The sequence below is a fragment of the Carcharodon carcharias genome, chromosome 8, assembly GCF_017639515.1.
Source record: "Carcharodon carcharias isolate sCarCar2 chromosome 8, sCarCar2.pri, whole genome shotgun sequence".
NCBI lineage: Eukaryota > Metazoa > Chordata > Chondrichthyes > Lamniformes > Lamnidae > Carcharodon > Carcharodon carcharias.
The window spans coordinates 84,095,671-84,114,499 of NC_054474.1; the positions used below are offsets into that span (position 1 = coordinate 84,095,671).

General features: G+C 42.1%; 1 protein-coding gene across 3 annotated transcripts in view; it reads left to right on the top strand.

The window, feature by feature from the left end:
- LOC121280718 (protein FAM53A-like) overlaps nucleotides 1-18,829 on the top strand; it is a 146,147-nt gene that overhangs the window by 67,098 nt on the left and 60,220 nt on the right. For 2 of the 3 annotated variants that reach the window (XM_041192836.1, XM_041192837.1), the window contains exon 3: nucleotides 9,439-9,496. The exons of the other annotated variant lie outside the window; for it this stretch is intronic. In XM_041192836.1, coding sequence (XP_041048770.1) covers nucleotides 9,439-9,496 — 58 coding nt within the window. The remainder of the gene's footprint in view (nucleotides 1-9,438; nucleotides 9,497-18,829) is intronic. 3 annotated transcript variants of the gene reach the window in all.

Consider the following 18,829-nt stretch of genomic DNA (forward strand, 5'->3'; position numbering starts at 1 on the left):
CTCTATATCTACACTAACTGCTAGAGGTAGCCCGCACTACTCTCCTATTGGAGATTGTGTAATCTCTCCTTAACATATTCTTAAAGGTACATTGCACACTAAATTAAAACATAGTTACTACATTCCTCCCACTTTAACTCAGCTAGACATATTATATTGACAAGTACAAATTTTTCAGGACAACATAGTATTTACACTGGGTAAGGAATTTACAAGTTCAGTGTTTCAGGTGGTTTCCTGATACGTGTGGAACATCGCAGCTCCACAACTTCAGATTCTTTGTCACGAACCTCTTTTTCCGGAGTGAGCTGAACATCAGGTGCTTCAGTGGGCACTTACAGTCCTATATCCTCAACTCTTACAGGAGTATCAGACATGTCTGTCCTGGGTTGAGTATCCTCAACAGGGAACACAGACCAGGTCATGGCCACTGGCGGAACTAAATGTTGATGATTTGTCTCTCTCTTCCTTGTTTCCGGATGATCTGGTCTTCCACCTCCACATGGTAAGATAGAGGTCAAGTCACCGCATTTGTTTCATCCAGTAACCACTTTGGTCCTTCTTCGAAGTTTTTCATGTGCTATGGTCTTCATTCAGGAAATTCCTGGATGGGCACTGTGCAGTTCACTTAAAAGCGGCTCTCCCACGATAAATTTCCTTTTGCGACTATGCCAGTTGGTTTTCTGGCTACTCTCACTCCTTTCCTCCTTCCCCACTAAATTCGGCATTATTAAGCTTAATCTCGAGATGGCATTTCAACAATAATTCCACAGGTGTGACACCTGTTGTTGTATGAGGGATAGTCCTGTAATGAAAGTGTGCTAGCTTGGTTGCCAAGGAATCGCCAGTTAGCTTTTTCATGCCTGCCTTGGACATTTGAACTGCCCTTTTGGCCAGTCCATTTGAGGAACGGCGGTACGGTGCAGTTTTTGCATGAGTAATATCGTTGAGGCTGATAAGCCATTGAAACTCAGCACTCGTAAATGCTGTGCCGTTATTGGAAATGACTACTTCTGGTAGTCTATGAATGGCAAAACGTTGACGTAGTTTCTCAATTGTAGCAGCCGGCGTTGGTGACTTCACCTCATATTTGTCCAGTCACTTTGAATGGATTTCGACAATGAGCAGAAACATTGACTACGTCAGACCTTTCCTGGGAACAATGTGTATCTGCACCCAGGATCTACCTGGACACTCCCATGGGTGTAACGGAGCTGTCACTGGCAACTTTTGCAGTTGCTGACATTGCGCACAGTGCTTTACTAAACTCTCTATTTCGTCATCCATTCCAGACCACCATAGATATGGTCTTCTTTCGGGAAATTCCTGGATGGGGACTGTGTAGTTCAATTAAGTGACTCCTTTCCCTTTGGAGGAACTATCACTCGTGCTCCCCACAATAAGGTGCCACCCTGGCTGGTTATTTCATGTCTTCTGCTGAAAGACGGTTTCATTTCATCAGATACGGGCTCCTGTGACCAACCTTGCAGCACTTGTTCTTGTACTTGAGATAGGCCTGGGTCCCGACTTGTCCAGTCTCTGATCAGTTGAGCACGTGCCGGCGAGGAATCGGTAAGAAATTTAACAGTATAACAAGTTCCTGTGGAACTGACACGTGTTCATCCCTTCCTTGTAAAGGCAAATGACTAAAGGCATCAGCATTTGCGATTTGATTTTCAGGCCTATGTACGAAGGTGTATTCATATGCTGCCAGAATTAAAGCCCTATTAGTATTTCTGTATCTTCTTTCTAGCGCAGACTTTAATCTCAGCCTTCTTCTTGACTTCACTATTGACTAGACTTCTCTCAGATGCAAGCTCAACTTGTCTGAGCTCAGTGGCTGAGTTTCCCAAAATTTCATTATCTATCTGCTTCTTGGAAAATTCTGAGACTTTTGCTTCCAAAACCTCTTTGGCTTCATTTAACTGATTCTTCAGCTCTTCTGTCTCTTTTTTGTACTTGTTTGCTGCCTCATGGAAAATTGAACATTGTTGCATCTTCTCTGGCAACTCATTCTTCAGTTTGTTCAAAGAAGTGTTGAATTCTTTCTGTTTCTCTTCATACTTTTTCAAATGCACAATCTCTGACCTGAGGGAACTTTGCAGACTGTGAAGGTCTTTTAACAGGGTTTCTTTTTTCCCTGCGAAGGTTGCTCACCTCGTCTCGAACTCTGTCATCAAGCAGGGTATCTTCGAGTTTCTTCTGCTGTTCTTCCAGTTTTTAGATTATGACAGCCTGCACTTCTTCAGGTTGTTGAGTCCTTATACGCTTCTTTTTCAAAACAGGAATGCTCTCAGCTTCCTTTTGGAATCCCAGTTGCCAATCAAGGTTGATTTCCCTTACCAATTTCGCCTTAGAAGGCTTGGTCCTCTGCCTCTCAATACCAACACTGGTAACTTTGCCAATTGGCTTCCATAATGGACAGTTACTCTGCTTATGCCTTTTATTTGAATGTCTTCACCCATTATACGCTTTGAGCTTGGTAGCTGTTTCTTCTAAACTTAATTGATGTTCACCATTATCTTGATATCTTAAGGTATGTTCCCCAATTACTGTAGTGGAAGCTCCTGTGTCCAATTCCATTCTAACAATGAAAGCCATTTACTTCCACTGTGATAAATATAGGTTTTGTCTTTTCAACTTTTAGATTAAACAATGAGTAAATGTCTGAATTTGTTGTTTCAGGCTCTTCTACGTTGTAGATTTCATTGGGCTTCTTCTTTTGTTTACAAGCCTGCTTGAGTCTTTCCTTGCACTGCCTCAACGTATGTCCATTTCTGTGACAGTAGTAGTATTCAATTTTTAAAAACTGCCAATCACTAAAAGACTGCTTGTTTCCGCCTCTATTAAAATTATGCTTCCATTTTGCTGCTGAGTTATTTTCCTTCATTTTTTGGCTAGCAGGGGCTGTTTCCCGCTTCTCGGTGGGGGCTTTTGAATCTCTTACTGCGCTTTCCATGGCCAGCGCTATCTTTAACACCTTCCTGAAATCCAAATTCACTTCGAACAATGATTTTTTCTGAAAAGAGTCCTCATTCACACCACACGCTAAACAATCTCTGAGCACATTGTTCCGAGTCATACCAAACTCTCAATGTTCTGTTAGCTGCTTCAAATTTGCCACGTAGGATGCAATTGTCTCACCCGGGGCTCTATTTTGCAAATTAAGCCTGAACCTCTGCATCGTAACTGAGGGCTCTGGTTGAAAACGACCCTTAACAAGGCCCACCAATTCACCGAAATGTTTTGGATTTGAGGCACTGGGTGCTGTCAAACTTTGAATCAGGCTGTAGGTTTTGCTGCCGCAAGTATTTAAGAGGATCACTCTCCTCTTCCCCCGTAACCTTGTTCGCTTGGAGAAAAAACATGAGGCGCTCTTTGTGTTGAGACCAATCGCCTGTGGCTGGTTCCAAAGGATCAATTCTCCCAAGTTGTGGCATTTTGAAAGGCGATTACTATTTCAGTTCTAACGGAGCTTGCTACTTACAATCACTGGGTGAGGTACAGTGCCGATTTCTTTCTAACTTGATTTATTTTCAATCCTGTTTTATCCTCATCGCCAGTAGTAAGGGTGGCCAAGTTGCTACTATCCTTGATAGAGTTGATCTGCAGACACTTCCAGGGTGTTTGTTTACAATATACTCAGCAGCAACTACAAGTGTGCTTTCAACTCCAACTCTATCTCTACACTAACTGCTAGAGGTAGCTTGCACTACACTCCTATTGGCTACTACAGACCATGTGACCTCCTTAATAACTATTATTCTTAAAGGTACATTACACACTAAAAAACATAATTACTACATCCTGTCACTGAGATACCTTCAAGTTTTCTTCTGGGGAGTAATATTTGAGGAAAAGCAGCATCTTTCCCTAGTCTATATGCTGGGTAACCAAACAGAACAATATTGCATGACCAACTGAACTGAGCGTAACCATTGCCTTGACAGAATCAGTAAATTTTACAATTCTGCTGATTCCTGTGCAGAACATAAGTCCATAAGCAAAGAGACACTAAGGCAAGGATGGAGTGCTGTCACAGCGCACCGAACGCCACTCCGGCACCTCCTATTTAAGTCACTTTAACCCTGACTATCCCCTGGGTTTACAGCGATTTAATCAAATTTGGCCACGATTACAAGGGATTCCAAAAATGTTCCCATTGTTTTGGACGTCACATTCTGTGATTCCTCTCATGAGAACTACAAAATCAGCAACCTCAACCGTGACAATGACAGCAGCTTTGTGCTCTTCCTACTCACCCTAATCAGGAGTTATACAATGACACAAGACAGGCCAGACACTGAAGAAATAAATGACCATTTCCCCGTGATACAAGTGCAGGCTTCTCTGGAATCCTTGGAGGATTTCTGTTTTGAAGAATGGGAGGACATCTCCTAAATCATTTTTGCTTTTGGGGAAGTTTTGCATGGGATAAACCTTGCACTGGAGAGCAGAGCTATTTTGGAAGCCCACATCAAAATCAAGCACCCACTCTGCCGTAGACAATGCATCTCAATTCAGCCCCTGTTATAGAAGGTTGCATTTGTATTGCAGTTCTTCTCTGTTCCAAACTCTTGTAGTCACTCCAAGTGGGGATGTCAGGTTTAATGCCAAATTGGAAGTGGCTGAGTGCTGCAGGTGGATTACTACGTCCCAGACTTGGTGTTGCCTAAACTTAATCCACCTGGGACATTCAAGTCGCCAAAGACCTTGAAGGGAGGCCAATTCCTCCCGCCGAAACCAGGGCCATGAGGTAGTTGTGACTCCTCTCTTTACCTGGCTGAGGTTGACTAACACACCTGACATTGATCTTTAGACCTTCCTGGCTTTGAACCCAGATGTTAGAAGTAAAAGACCTACTGTACTCAGCAACTGAGCCTCCATGTTTTAAGCCATTGCTTGGTGTGGACCTATTCTCTGATGTTATGACTTGGGAGCTCAGCCACTTTGCAGTGGAAGAGGCTCTATGAACAAATATGTCATTGCCAGTGTATCTAAGACCACTTTAATATGAGGATCCCTCTCTCCTTTGGCTTGCACTCTATATTCTTATGCTGACCTTGTCACTTGCAGAGCATCTTTTCACTGCCAGTAACCAGTAGTCAATTGTATAGCCAAGGTTTCTAAGTAAGCATCATTTTGGTAAGTAAAGTTTTCTGGAATTCATGTTTTTAATAGGCTTGAATTAAACAATTCAAATTGTTGCATAATGAAATTTTAGCTATGCTAAAGACTAATGATTCAAAATACCGCATGGTTCGAACTAAAATGCCTCCCTGCACTAATATTTTTCACTTTAAAAGCATAGTTTTACTGACTTTTGGTGACTCAAGTGATTAATACATTGGCAAACAACATAATAGTAGATTTAGAAATGATATGGCTAACACATTTTCTGAGAGCTCTGCCACCTCAAGATTAGACGCTACACCCCTGCAGTAAGGTGTGCTTTAGAATGTACCTATTTTCTTGCAGTGGTTGAAAACGGGACTGACCTAATATTGTGGGAGAAGCTGGAAAACTGAATCAGTTGTCAGAAGATGTGCTGTTAAACTGATCTCAGATGGGAAGCTGCCTTCTGGATCTTGCATGGACACAACAGATTTTTTAACCACAAGATTCTTTGATTGGATCCTTTTGGAATAGTAATTGAGCTAGGCAAATTATTAGTTCCAAAATGAGCAGGGTCCATGCAAGTGCACAGTGGGACGCTCATTTTTACGTTGATTTTGAATTGGTGTAGAAAGTACACGCATGGAAAATAAATCCAGAGTCTTCCAAGCAAGAGTGCAATCTAATGGACAGGTTGAATCTGTTAACTTATCAATAAGGATGTCATGATGCTACAACGAGATGCCACTGGCTTTGCCACTGCACAACTCCAAGCAGTTTGATTCCAGTTATTGACTCTGAGCAAAACTGAAATGAAGGATACTCCCACAGCAGGGAGCAACAATTCAGATCAGGAACTTGGCAGTGAGATTGCTGGCTTTTGGTCTATTTCCCTCCCCACTGGGCCCTATGGAGTTACAGCAACAATTGCTACAACAATGGTTGGCTATTAAAAGAAAAATCCTTCTTAAATTGCCCTCCCCCCACTTGGTCCTTTTGCTCAGTCAATATACTATACCAAAGCAAGCCAAAAGATGGTGGAAATCTGAAATAAAAAGAAGTCTGTACCCATAGCGAGAGAAGCAGAGTTGGTTTCAGGTTGATACCTTTCATCAGAATTATGTCAAGGGCCTGCTCATCTGCAGCCTTTTTGAGTTGTTGCCAGGTTCCCTAGGCATCATGTACTAAATTGTCCCCTTGGCCTTTGTAGACATTCACAGAACCCTATGATATTGTACTCTCGCATAGAGCAAAGTCTCAGCAGTTATTCATTTTTTATGGTTCAAGAAGCCAGGACAAAGCAGCAGATAACTGACTGACTGGTTGAATAAATTCTACACTGTTCATGCCTTTCAGGACAGGAGCCCAGATGGGCAGTTTAAGGACCGTTCTATGAATTCCATGGCTGCTTCCCGGCCATTTGTCAGGCAGGTTCCATTTGACCAGTTATGCTGCCAGATTAGAGCTGGATATACAATGTAGCATAAACTTGTTCTCCAATGTCTGTAAGAACAGCATGATGTGCCAGCCTGCTCCAGACAAGCCCTATCTTAAGCCTAAAGTTCCAGTCCATGACCAGAACCTGCCAGCAGCAGATAAGTTCACTCATCTCAGTAGCAAGCTCCCTTGAGCTTTCTTTATCGATGACGAGACAAGTGCAAGAATTGCCATAACAAGTGTAGCCTTTACCAGTCTGCCAATGAAGAGGGGTAAGTCTGCCTATCAAACAAAGTCCATAGAACAAAAGTCCTACCTATTCTGCTCTACATAAGCAAGACTTGGACTGTGTACCAGCTTCATGCCAGGAAGCTCAATCACTTTCACTTGAGCTGCCTTTGGAATCCGACAATCAGCTGGCTGGACAAAATACCAGACACTGAGGTACTCACCCAACCTGTTATGCTAAACATCTATGCCATATTGAGACAGTCACAACTGAGTTAGGTTGGTTATGTAGCCAGAATGCCTGACATTTGCTCACCAAGCGAATCTTCCATGGAGAGCTTGAGTCTCTGGTGACCTATCATGGCAGTCAAAGGAAGTGCTTCACGTAGGAGTTTTGATATTGACCCCCAAGTCCTGGGAGAAGCTCGCCCAGGATCGCTGTACCTGGCAAAGCCAAATAAAGAGGCTGTGGCCTCCTTCGAAAGCAAGCACATAACAGTGGCAGAAACAGAAGGCAGGAGAAGAAACCCTAAGCCAGAAACCTGATCAAAACTCAATCGTCTGCAGTATCCTATCCTGTTTGCAGCAGAACCTTCCGGGTGCAGATCGGCCTTGGCAGTCACCCACGTACCTGGAACCCTACCAACACCCCAGGTGATGGACATCGTCATCTTCGCCTTGAACAATGAACAACAATAGACATTCACAGAACCCTAAGCTATTGTATTCTCACATGGAGCAATGTAGGAAGTCTTGGCAGCTATTCATTTCTTATGGTGCAAGGAGCCAGGACAAAGCAGCAGATGACTGACTGACTGGTTAAATACATTCTACACTGCTACTACCATGCGGGAATGAAGCCTAGGTGGGCAGATTAAGGATCATTCTATAAATTCCATGGCTGCTTCCTGGACATTCTCTGTGAGGTTACGTTTCACCAGTTATGCTGCATGGGTCAATCCTTGCAGATTTATTAAATGTTACAGTCTAGACGTAACATCAGTAGGTGGACATGGTACTTAGCGATTTTGATACTGATTGAGAGTTCAGATCCTACAATGGTAAATTGTGAGATTGAATTCATGTGGCTGGTAATTGGTTAGCTAATATCAGAAAATGAACTATGACTGTTGTTGGATTGTTGTAAAACATCAACTTGTTCACTAATGCTCTTCAGGGAAGGAAAGCTGACACCTCCTACATGGCCTACCTATGATTTGAATTGTACACTGTTGGACTACCAATGCTCAGTAAATTTTGGATTGGGATTATCAGCCTCATTTCAAAGACTCTGTTCAGCTAAGGGCCCCCTTCTAAATATGCACTACTTTGGAATTATGTGGACTAGCTGCTCCAGTTGTTTTCGTTATTCAAATAATATGTATCCTCCGTACATTGCAGTTCCACTCTTAAGCCCCTTGCAAGGGATTAGGTGGTTGTTTTTTTTTGGTAGCAAAGAGGGGGCAGAGAGGTTCATGTAAAGTGATTAGTTTTAGTTCAGAATACAAGGATGTGTTAGTATATTTCTTGCCCTTGGCATACAGTGGGAGTAGAAGACCACATGCAACCTCTAAACACCATCCTGACATTTTTTATGTGCATCCTCAGCACACGATTTTCCCAGAACCCATCTAGGCTACTTCTGTGTATTGTAGTGGATGCCTGTTATTTGAAAAACAGAGTTTTGGCTGGTTGTTAAGCTACCTCATCCTAGTCAGTAACTTTTTTTTTGATTCTTTACTACTCCCTTGACACAATAGCACAGGAGGCCATTCGGCCCGTTGTCTGTACTGGCTCTTTGAAGAAGCAATTCAGCTAGTGCAATTCCTCTACCTTCTCACCATAGTCCTGCACATTTTCTTTTCAGATCATAATCCAATTCCCTTTTCAATGCCTCAGTTGGACCTGCTTCCAACACCCTTTCTGGCAATGCATTCCCGATCCTAACCACTCACTGCGTGAAAAAGTTTTTCCTCATGTTGCTATTTCTTCTTTTGCCATTCACCTTAAACCTGTGCCCCCTTGTTCTTGATCCTTTGACCAATGGGAAGTTTGCCCCTACCTACTCTGTCCAGATTCCTCATTATTTTGAATACCTCTATCAACTTTCTTAGCAGCACTGTGGGTGTGCCTACACCACATGGACTGCAGCAGTTCAAGAAGGCAGCTCACCACCACCTTCGCCTAGCCAGCGAAGCCGACATCCCATGAATGAATTTTTAAAAATCTCTTCTCAACCTCCTCTTCTCCGACAAGTCCCAATTTCTCCAACATACCTATGTAACTGAAGTTTGCTCATCCCTGGAACCATTCTAATGAATCCTTTCTGCACTTTCTCTAATGCCTTCACATCCTTCCTAAAATGTGGTCCCCAGAACTGGACACAATACTCCAATTGAGGGCAAACCAGCATTTTATATGAGTTTAACTTAACCTTCATTGCTTTTGTACTGTGTGCCTCTATTAATAAAGCCTCGGGTACTGTACGCTTTATTAACCGCATTCAACCTGCACTGTCACCTTCAATGGTTTTTGCACAAATACACCTCTGCTCCTGCAGCCCCTTTAGAATTATACCCTTAATTTTATCTTGATTTATATTTATTTTATATTGTAACAGATACTTAGATCTATCTCCCTTCATCTTTGATCTTTCAGCCCCTGCCTGAGAATACAAACAAAGGTGGTTGCTGGAATCCGTACCGGTTCATACCAGGTAGGTGCACTAACTTCACTGTCTGCTACCTGGCCTATATTTGTAGAGCTACGTGGTAATGCATGAAAAGGTTGTTCTTCAATGTTTCCTTTCAGAACTGAAACAGACATGTTACTTGAGGGAGGATGCTGTTTATTCTGAGGACAGAATGGGCCACTATTGCATTGTGACCACAGGTTCATGTAATTATTTTCAGTTTACGCCAGTTTTGCTTCTCCTAATCTGCCTATGACTCATTTTACAGTACTTCAGTTTTGAAGCCTATGCGACTGGCTGAGGCCCATGGTAGTGCAAAGCAGCACTAATGTTAGAAACTGAAAAGAAATGAATAGGGAAGTAGTGATTAGATAATGCCAAGCTTCAGTCTTAAAAGCTTATTAGCTGTAAGAGAAAGCAAAGAGAAAAGCAGGGAGTTCCATGGTTTTAGATACTAGGTAAGAATTGGAGTGGGACAGGCGAGGCTGTGCATGTCTTGCATGTGCATGATCTTTTCACAGTTGTCAACCGATGCCGCTCTTCAGCTGGCATCAAGATGGCATACATCCATCTAGCACCACAGCGGTGGGGCCAAGATGAGGAATACTGGATGAAACCTGGTGGGGGTGTTGAGGGGAGGTGAAACTGAGGTCGCTGTTCCATTGTGCCATGGGCTAGTTTTGTCCAGTTCTGTCCAGTGGTGTGGAAAATTCTCCTCCTGTTCTTAACTGCCCCAATCCCCAACTACATACGAGGTTAAAGTGCAACATGAAAGAAATTCCGTAGAACTAGGCCGCAGGTTTCAATTTAAGCTGTGCTCCAAAATTAGGATAGGGCTTTTCTTTTTTAACCTGCTACCTCTTCATGGAAGACCAGTAGGCAGTGTTGCACTAGTTTGCTTGGTAAGCATGTCGTAATAATTTTGTTCCTTGAGTTGCAAAACTTATGCAGGGAATAAAATATAACTTTTTAAAAATTTCTTCATGGGATGTGGGTGTCACAGTCTAGGCCAGCTTTTATTGCCCATCCCCATCAAGCCTCCTTAGACAGCACCTTCCAAACCCATGACCGCTATCACCTAGAAGGACAAGGGCAGCAGACACCTGGGAATGCCACCACCTGGAAGTTACCCTCCAAGTCATTCACCATCCTGACATGGAAATATATCGCTGTTCCTTCACTGTCGCTGGGTCAAAATCCTGGAACTCCCTCCCTAACAGCACTGTAGATGTACCTACACCACATGGACTGCAGCGGTTCAATAAGACAGCTCACCACCATCTTCTCAAGGGCAATTAGGAGATGGGCAATAAATGCTGGCCTAGCCAGTGACGCCCACGTCTCATGAATGATTTTTGTTTTGAATTGCACATGAGATTGCACATTATTTTTTAAATTGCACATGAGATTGCACATTATTGCCCATCAATATGTGGGCCTTCTTAAGCTGCTGCAGTCCATGTGGTGTATGAACACCCACAGTGCTGTTAGGGAGGATGTTCCAGTGTTGTGACCCAGCAACAATGAAGGAACAGCAATATAGGTGTGTGGCTTGGTGGGGAACTTGCAGGTGGTGTTCCCAAGCAACTGCTGCCCTTGTCCTTTTAGGTGGTAGAGGTCGCAGGTTTGGAAGGTGCTCTCCTAAGAACCTTGGTGAGTTGATGCAATGTACCTTGTAGATGGTACTCACCGCTGCCATTGTGCATGTGGAAGGAGTGAATGGAGTGAATTGTGGTGGATGGAGTACAAATCAAGTGGGCTTGTTTGTCCTGGATGGTGTCGAGCTTCTTGATTGTGGGAGTTGCACTCATCCAGGCAAGTGGCAAGAATTCCATACTCCTGACTTGTGCTTTGTAGATGGTGGACAGGCTTTGGGGAGTCAGGATGCCGTAGCACACAATAGCTGACAAGTCATGGTCAGGTTTTTAAAATTCTTTTATCTTTAACCTTTTACTTTTGTACCTTGTACAAGCAGGGGTACGATGAAGGCTGCAGACTACACTTTTCACATGGGGAAGGGAATTGTATCGTCTATATATGAGTATTGGCCTCTGAATTCAATGCAATGTCAGTCACAGTTGCTGACCTCGGCTCTGAAGAAGGGTCATACAGACTTGAAACGCTAATTCTGTTTCTCTCTCCACAGATGCTGTCAGACCTGCTGAGTTTTTCCAGCATTTTCTGTTTTTATTGCTGATCTTGGCCTGGTTGACTAACATTGTGTTCTTGCTAGACACCAGGTTCCTTCATAGATTATCTGCAGAGTACATTATGCTTTGTTATGTAATAGTCTTTACACACCTTAGTCATTTGTTTCTGTTTCTCTTAATGCTTTAAAGTTGCTTCTAAGAGAAACCGTAGGAGCAGGTATCTTGTGCAGAATTCCTCAGGCAGTCATGTGTTAAATCGCAATAGAGTAGTAGGAGGGAATTGGAACTTATTATCCACGTGCTGAGTTATCAGCTTTGAACTTCCAAGCTTTAAAGTAGAAACTATGAAAACATTGGAATGAAAGTCCAGAGACATTATTACATATGCAGTTGTCTCCCTTTTAGGAAACTTCAATTTGAGATCAATATAAATTTCTCTTGCTGGCAAGGCAGATGGAAAAGGAGATGATGCTTTTTCTTCAGTGGTAGATGAACCTATTCAGCTGGCTCTTAAAATGGCTCAGACTCTGTCTTTAGGTTATATTGAACCTTTTAACTTTTAAACCCTGTTCTTATTTTTTTTGCTTTTTCCTAATGTTTTGACTTTTTTAAATATTACACCTTGATGATGATGGTATTGGGATATCAGATGGAAATAATTACTGGGCCCATCATTGTGAAGGAGATGGTATCATGGGAGTGTGTGTGTTGTTTCAGATGCCTCATTGTTGGGTTTGTTAACTCTGCTTTATTCCCTAATTCTTGGGGCAGGATTTTTAGATTGGCATGCGGGTGCAATCGGCAGGCTGGGGAACGGACTGCTGCCCATGATCGCCCGACCACGATTTTACACTGGCTAGCCAATCAATAGCCAGCCAGCATGAAGCACGTGCAGAAATGCTCAGCGCTGCCGGGGTGGGGGCGGGAGGAGCGCGGGTGCTGACGAAGTGCAGGCGAGCACTGATTGAAAGCTCCCTGAAGATTTTATAATTGCAATAAAAATGTCTACGCATCAGAATCAGTCACCTGAACGTATGCATGATGAAAATTCTGCCCATACATTTTTATTTTTTTAACTTAATAACGGAAACCTCATCCTGCTCTTAGATGAAGTTTCATCAAAAATGTATATACTGCCTGGCAAATTTGCTCGACCACCAACCATGTGGTTGGACGGACCACAAAAATTTGGGAACAGTTGGAACCTTAACAACTTTAATAGTTGCGTGAGTTTCGGAAGCACGCCTGCTGACCAAAACATCGCACAAGCGCGGGATGATGTCGGGACACTCGCCCAATGTCATCACGTGTGATTTCACATCTGATTGTGTCGGGTGCGCACTCGCATGCGGACCTGAATATTCTGCCCTTGGATGCGAGCAGCAGTTGCTGTTTCAGCATTTTTAAAATTTAGAGTAATAGTTAATGCTATATCTTCACTCCTGTGTATTCTTAAATCAAAAAGTGATTGTTGGGTGCTGATGGGCAGTGCACTAGGTTAGACAGTGGCCTTTCATCTCTGTGACTTTGACTTCAATCCAGCTAATACTAGATAGAATCAGCCTTGTTTATTTTCCTAGCTGTGAGGATCCAATGTCTCAATCTAGTTCTTGGTGGCCAAAGTCTTTCAGTGCAAAACTGTCCCTGACTAACCATACTTGCAATCTCTCAGTAAGATTAGCAATGTGAGAAATGGAAAATAACACACTGGTGCATTAGGGAGTGCTTCTGAATTTGAGAATAGGGTACAGCATTGTTTACCTGACCTGAAAGTAGACAATGAGAAAACTCTGAAGCTATAAATAGACAGTGCTGTAAAGCATTGCTTGATCTCTAGGCAGCATGAATAAATTGTCGTATAACTCCAACTGAGGTATAGTGTTGGTCAGTACTGTGGTCAGTCACTGATGGCAGTGCATTTGTACACCTTAAGCTGAGTTATGTATACTGCTTGATAAAGTTGCTGGTAGCTACCGTCTGCTTGGATCTAACCCCATGGTTGGGTTGTCTATTGACCAACTAATGACTCTACCTTCAGTTGTTTTTGGAGGGGTGGGTTGGGGGGAGGGGGAGTGTTGCTGAAGCTAAGTAGGGTCAAGTTATTTTGTTCCAGATAACTCTACAGGCTTAATCAGCAGTGTCACCCCAGCTGGATAAGCTGTAACAAGCTTCAGTGCCCTGTTGTGTAGTTTCCGCTGGCCAAACTTAATGGACATGTTGGGCTTTTAATTCTTGGCTCTAGCCAATCTGTACCTGTTTTCTGGCCTTATCTGTGTGGCTATGGGAAGAGAGAGTGTGTTCCTCATCAGGTCATCAGAAGCTACAATTTGTGAATTTCTCACTAATTTTGAATAGAAACTAATAAGAATGGTGATGGCTTCCGGAAGTAGCTAACAACTGGCTGTCACAGCAAAGCATGGGTTACTGATTCTCATCCTTCACATCCTGTCCCGGATGTGTTGATATCCCAGCTAATATCAGTGGAAAGCCCTTGGTTCATTTTCCATTGTGTCAGAGTTAGCCGATCTTAGCTGGGCTAACAATATGTACACTACAATTACATCTGGGATGGGACAGGAAGGGTGAGAATCTGTAACCCCTGCTTTTTTGAGTCAACCAGTTGTTAGTTACTTCTGGAAGCCATCACCAGCTAAACCATTGGGAGAGCAATGGGAGAGTCTTATTAATTAAGATTTTCTTGACTTGTATTTGAGAAAAACAAGCAAACATCTTTTATTACTTGTGAAATGCTGATTTACTATCCCATTCTTCTTTACCCCTATCCCTCAGAGCATAACAAGCCAGAGGATGCCAAACAAGTTATGCTGCTTCCAGCATTTATGCTGATCCAATCACTGGTTTATGTTTATCTGATTAATCTGTGTGTTACAGACTTGTGTAAAGAAGGTGTAGCACCGGTGTGACTTCCTGTGTTTGGAGCAAGCAAGGTAGTTTTAGATTATGGAGACATTGGTGTTTAAAATTTTTTGGTCTGTCACTGCTGAATAATGTGAAGGAGGAGGGTGAACAGGCAAGATTTTTTATCATCCCAAGCGAAGAGGATTTCCCTCACCTTTGTCCTAGCTCTTATTGAGGAATTCTAACTGGGAAATTATCCTACTAAAAGCCTGAATAATTAATATGGACATATGAAAGAGGAGCAGAAATAGGCCTTTCAGCCCCTCGTGCGAGCTATTCAATAAGATCATGGCCGATCTGTTTGTGTTTTGAATTCCACATTCCCATCTACCCCAGATAATTTTAGATTCTTGTTAGGCAAGGGAATAATTCTACCTCTGCCTTAAAAATATTCAATGACCCCGCCTCCACCACCTTTTGAGGCAGAGAATTCCAAAGTTACATGACTCAGAGAAAAAAATTCTCCTCATCTATTCTAAAATTTTAAAACAATGCCCCCTGGTTCTGGACTCGCGCACAAGAGGAAACATCCTTTCCATGCCCACCTTGTCAAGGCCATCCAGGATCTTAAATACTTCAATCAAGTCACCCCTCACTCCACTGGATACAAGTCCAGTCTGGCCAACCTTTCCTAATAAGACAACCCACTCATTCCAGCTATCAATGTAGTAAACCTCATTTGAACTGCCTCCAATGCATTTACTTAAATAAAGAAATCAAAGCTGCACACAGTATTTGAGATGTGGTCTCATCAATGCCCTTTATAACTGAAGCATAACATCCTTACTTTTATGTTCAATTCCTCCCATAATAAAGGGTAGCATTCCATTAACCTTCTTAATTACTTGCTGTACCTGCATGCTAACTTTTGGTGACTTATGCACTAGAACACCTAGATCCCTCTGCACCTTGGAATTCTGCAGTCATTCTCCATTTAATACTCTGCTTGTTTATTCTTCCTACCAATTTAGATGTGAAAACAAGTAAAGTCACATCAAGTGTTACCTATGGAAATGAATGCATATTGGATGAAGTGAAAGCTCTAACTTTGTGTAAAGCAATATACTTGCAAACATGTTTTTGATAGCAAGTGCACACATAGCAAAATTTTGAAGAACAATTAGCTTAAACTGAAAAGATCATCCACTCTAGTTTATAACCCTCCTCTGAATGGGTTAACGATGATTGCTAAACTGTAACTGCTGCTGTTGGGGCTGTTAAGACATTAAACCTGTGAAATGTTGAGTTGATCTTGTCATTGCACACATTTTTCAAACTCTTGGCTTTATTGGACAACTGGTTGGTAAAGATGCCTTGTGCAGAGGAAGTTTTCCTAGAACTGTTGACATGTTTAGAATTTGAGCTCAAGTGAGTGAAATCTCAATAGTACTGGATGTAAGGTCTGTCATTCAAAGAATACAGAAACACATCATGTTCCTTCTGCTGAACAGATTAGCTGCAATTCAAGCAGAGTGCTCCACAAAGAGGTGAGTTAAATAGAGGTGTGTTAGACATCCTTGTAGTATCATACACATTGCTGATGTAACAACTTTGTACAAATTAACACTCTCCTTCAAGTCTTCAATAAGCAAATTTGCAGTCCTGCAGTAGGGCTGACTGTCTTTCCCATAAGTTGCAATAAAGACATTGTACAGTGGAAAGCCTCATTGAAAAGTCTGGGTGTACAGAAGGTAAAATCCTTCAGGTGATACCTAGCAGATACAATGTTCAAGGAGTCCCTGTTTATGCTTGGTCTTGCGTTGTGAAAATTAAGACTGACAGCATGATTACCTGTTGTTAACAAGTGAGGCTTATAGGCCTTTTGCATGATTTATGGAATTCAATATGCGTCAACTAGCAGGGATGCAATAGGTGGCTTGGCTATCTGCCTTCATAAGTTATCTCTTTCCTGCTGTCATACACAAGCTGAACTGAATGAAAAAGATTTTTACCAGGTTTCTGCTATCCTGCCAAAGTATACAGAGAGGTAACCCATCTATTCTCATCTCTCCATCCCCTGAATACTGCATTAACCAAGAAGAAAGAGTAAACCTGAATTTGTAGAGGGCCTTTTCACGGCTAGAGGACATCCCAAAACACACTACATCCAATGAAGTATAATCACTGTTGTAATGTGGCAGCCATTTTGCACATAGCAACGTTCCACAAACAGCAGTCTGATACTGATCTTATCAACCTAGATGAGTAGTCAAGTATCTGGACTGGGACACGCACTCCGAACCATGTTGCTACCACTAAGCCAAGACTTGACACCCTTACAGATCAGTAGGACAGACAAAGCAATCTTTAATTTCTATCTCTTTCCCACCTCCCTCCAACAAAAATAGGCAATTGATCCTTCCCAACTACAATAGCTAATCAGCCTGGCTCACTTGGTAAGAGGTCAGTACCATATATTTTGCTCCTAAGTATCCCCCAGTCCTCAGACTTGCTCCCTCTCTTTGGTTTCTCGAGGAGTTGGCTGGAATTGCAATCCAAAAATTGTGTATGGATGGAGGTTGTGGAATTGGCAGGGACTGGGTTTTAATGGGACACAAACCCCAATAACGTTCTACTTTATATACAATATTTTTTAAAAGGTGAAGAGCTCAAACAGCCAGACTTAGCAAATTCTACTTTTCAACTAATCGAAGCTTCCCGTATGACACATCACAAATTAAAATAAACTATACACCTGGATTGGATCACATTTCACTGCAACATTTGCTCAGTATAAAAGTGAAAGTATAAAGTCAAACTTTTGATAAAGTTTCTTGGGAAACTGTGCCAAGAGCAAATAGGTCTAGGCTTTCTTCATTTTAAGCTAATCAGAGCTTTGGAAGTGACTGTTGGAGGTATATAAAATGGCTGGGGGGGGACACACCCAATTATTTGTTCTGATTTTTCTCCCTTTCATGAAAGCAGCAACTCTTGTACTCTGGAGAAAGTGGACACCCACCTTCCATCCCACTTCAATTCCTCGTTTTTGTGCACAGAGTGAGTGCTGGGGTAACTTGAATCTGATCAATTTGGAAAGGGGCCATAATGGAAGAACCTGACTCACTATTTAAAAACTTTCAGCAATATAGTGATCATGAATGGGAGCCATAATAATTTTTCTTCTTAAACTGGAGGTGCCGTAGCCAATTGTTTGCACCCAAAAAGTGACTAGCAATGAAACCTAAAGTTGTACAAGAGCAATTTTACATTTTAGTCTTTTGAAATTATATAACAGATCTAGAAATTGATATATTGCCTCTTCAGGGAAACTAATATGGAATCGAGGAAAGGGACTTGCCAAAATGAATGTAAGCCAATTAACAGTAGTGAAGAAAATAATGCTAATTGAGTCACAAAACCTTGGGCCAGATGGATCCCATCTCGGGATTTTGAAGGAAATAGGTTAGAACATTACAGATTGCCTAATTATGACCTTACAAAGTTCTCTTGATTCAGGAACTGCTCCATTAAGTTGGAAAATTGCACAGTTAAGAAAGGTCAGAGAAGGAAACAATGAATTCTAGACATCAGTTGTCGGAAAATTAGCTTCTATAATTAAGAGTAGAATGACTGAACACATTGAATTTTCAGCTGGTCAGAGAGAACCAGTGTAGGTTTGTAAAGTGTAGGTCATACCTGACAAACCTGATCGTTTTTGGAGAGATGATTGAGGAATTGGGCTGAGGGGAATATCTATGGATGTCATTTATATGGACAACCAGAAGATTTTTGATAAAATTACTCAAAAGGTCTAAAGCTGAAGCACATAAGATTGAGGGCAAATTATTGACTCAGAAGATTTGCTAAGCAGCAAGAGAGAGAATGAGGATAATGGGCAGATAGTTGGTGTACATCTTGCTGCAGTCTCTAATTGCTGTTCAGAGGAATTTCAGCATGAATCACAAGGAGTTAACATGCAGGTGCAGTAAGCAATTGGGAAGGTGAAGAGTATGTTAGCCTTTTATTGCAAGTGGATTGGAGTATAAGGATAAGGAAGACCTGCACAGTTGTATAAAACTTTGTTGAGACAGCACCTGGAGTAATATGTACAATTTTGGTCCAGCCTTTAGAGGGGATGTAACAGAGATTCACCATCTCGCTTTCTGGGATGAGATGGCTGTCCCAAGAGGTAAAATAGTAGAATCTGAGTAGCTTCTTTAATAGTGACCTTCCTTCCGTCATAAGGTCAGAAGTGGGATGTGCAATCATCAGTGAACAATGTTCAGCACCATTCGTGACTCCTCGGATACTGAAACAGTCTATGTCCAAATGCAGTAAGACCTGGACA